Source organism: Lipotes vexillifer, unplaced genomic scaffold (genome assembly GCF_000442215.2).
Source record: "Lipotes vexillifer unplaced genomic scaffold, Lipotes_vexillifer_v1.1 scaffold584, whole genome shotgun sequence".
NCBI classification, from domain to species: Eukaryota; Metazoa; Chordata; class Mammalia; order Artiodactyla; family Lipotidae; genus Lipotes; species Lipotes vexillifer.
This window is the reverse complement of record NW_006783036.1, coordinates 214,463-216,640: the sequence shown is the minus strand read 5'-3', so window position 1 is coordinate 216,640 and position 2,178 is coordinate 214,463. Positions and strand designations below refer to the sequence as shown.

Sequence of the window (2,178 nt, the reverse complement as noted above, 5' to 3'; positions counted from 1 at the left end):
GAAGTTCAGAGGCGCCCTGGCGGGGAGGGGCACTCCAGGCGGGGACGCGCGCAGGTTCGCGCGACTCCGGCCCCCTCCGCTCGCGTCCCGGGACCCGCCCCCGCGGCGGAGCGGCTCCTGTTTACTTTCGATCGAGTTTTTCCTGCTCCGGGCAGGTGCCCAGGGCGGCTCCAGGCGGGCAGTTGCGCGCGGAGCCCCGCGCCCCTCTCCCCGCGCTGCCCGCACCCGGGAAGGGCTGGGGGCTGGTCGGGCGACTGGGGGTGAGCGGCGGCCGCGGCGTCTCCAGGCGCGCTCATGGGAGTCCCGTTTGTGCCCAGGTGATGACCGCGGCGGCATGGAGTTCCCGGAGCACGGCGGGCGGCTGCTGGGCCGCCTGAGGCAGCAGCGTGATCTGGGCTTCCTGTGCGACTGCACCGTGCTGGTGGGCGACGCGCGCTTCGCGGCCCACCGCGCCGTGCTGGCCGCGTGCAGCGTCTACTTCCATCTTTTCTACAGGGACCGGCCCGCGGGCAGCCGCGACACGGTGCGGCTCAACGGCGACATCGTCACGGCGCCCGCCTTCGGCCGTCTGCTGGACTTCATGTACGAGGGCCGCCTGGACCTGCGCAGCCTGCCCATCGAGGACATCCTGGCCGCGGCCAGCTACCTGCACATGTACGACATCGTCAAGGTCTGCAAGAACAGGCTCCGGGAGAAGGAGCGCGCGCTGCCCCTGGAGACGCCTGCGCCTGGGGCGGAGCTGCCTGGCCAGCCCCCAGGCCCCTTGTCTGCCTGGTCCCCTGCACTCTGTCCAGCCGCCCAGAAGGCCAGTCTCCCTCCCGCTGGGGTCAAGGCCGCGCGCCCTCCACTGGCACGGGGGCCTCCCCACTGGCAGGCTCCTGGAGAGTCAGACCGGGCCCTGGACCTGTCACTGAAGCCCGGCCCGAGGCGGGAGCCAATCCACCCACCCTGCGTCCTCCAGACACCCCCTTGCAGCCGGATGCAGCCAGGGTCCCAGCCGACCGTGAAGGACGAGTCAGACTCCCTGTCCGAGCGAGGGGACAGCAGAAGCCCTCGGTGCCCCCACAGCCCCCTGCAGCCACCCTGTGTTCCTGCAGCCCAGCGCCTGGCCGGGGGCTTGGAGCCGCTGCCGGTCAGTGAAGTGGGCAGTGGGGAACTGGAGCTGGAGGCAGAGCGGGGGGCGATCGAGGATGTGCTGCGGCCGGGTGGGCGCCTCTGCCTCTGCCCGCTGTGCGGCAAGCTGTTCCCCAGCGCCCATGTGCTGCAGCTGCACCTCAGCGCCCACTTCCGCGAGCGGGACGTCGGCCGCGCCCGGCTCTCGCCCGACGGTGCAGCGCCCACCTGCCCGCTCTGCAGGAAGACCTTCTCCTGCACTTACACGCTGAAGAGGCATGAGCGCACGCACTCGGGCGAGAAGCCCTACACGTGCGTGCAGTGCGGCAAGAGCTTCCAGTACTCGCACAACCTGAGCCGCCACGCCGTGGTGCACACGCGCGAGAAACCCCACGCCTGCCGCTGGTGCGAGCGTCGCTTCACGCAGTCGGGGGACCTCTACCGCCACGTCCGCAAGTTCCACTGTGGCCTGGTCAGGTCCCTGCTGGCGTGACCTCCGCTGCAGGGGTGAGCGTGGAGTGCGAGGGGCCGGAGCTCAGCAGGTGAAGCCCCTGAGGCTGGGCCCGCCGGGGGTAAAGAACCCTGCTGCCCTGCGAGCACGGCCTCAGACTTGGGCCTACTGGGAGCCCCACGGACAGCCCTTCCCCAGCCTTGTGCCTCCGCCAACTCACTTCTGCTCTCGGCCGTGCCCTGACCAGATGCCGTCCTCCTCTCCGTCCCCTCAGCCAATCCCAAGGAGTGTCCCCAGCTCGAGCAGGCCCATTGACCCTCCACCCGGGGCTTTCCTGACCAGCTCCCCAGCAGGCTCAGGGGTACCCTGCGAGCCTGGCACCATGCTCGGTGACGGATGCACGCTCACAGCTGCTGCCAGTGGGAGTCCCCGACAGGGAGCTCTGATGGAACAGGCTACTCCTGGTGGGTGGCAGTGGAAGCCCCTGCAAGGGAGGCCCCGGGCACAGTGAGAGCCAGCAGGGCACAGCTGGCGTGACGGGGGTGCAGGCCCCAGCAGGGTCCCCAGGGCAGCAGGAGCAGAGCCAGCCGGAAGCTGCGAGGCTCCAGAGTTAC

At 70.6% G+C, this 2,178-nt stretch overlaps 1 protein-coding gene across 1 annotated transcript; it reads left to right on the top strand.

Annotated features, from left to right (window-relative positions):
• The first annotated feature begins 334 nt into the window (after nucleotides 1-334).
• On the top strand, nucleotides 335-1,606 carry ZBTB42 (zinc finger and BTB domain containing 42). The gene has a single exon (XM_007455654.1). The coding sequence runs from the start codon at nucleotides 335-337 to the stop codon at nucleotides 1,604-1,606; it is 1,272 nt and encodes a 423-aa protein (XP_007455716.1).
• Nucleotides 1,607-2,178: the final 572 nt, after the last annotated feature.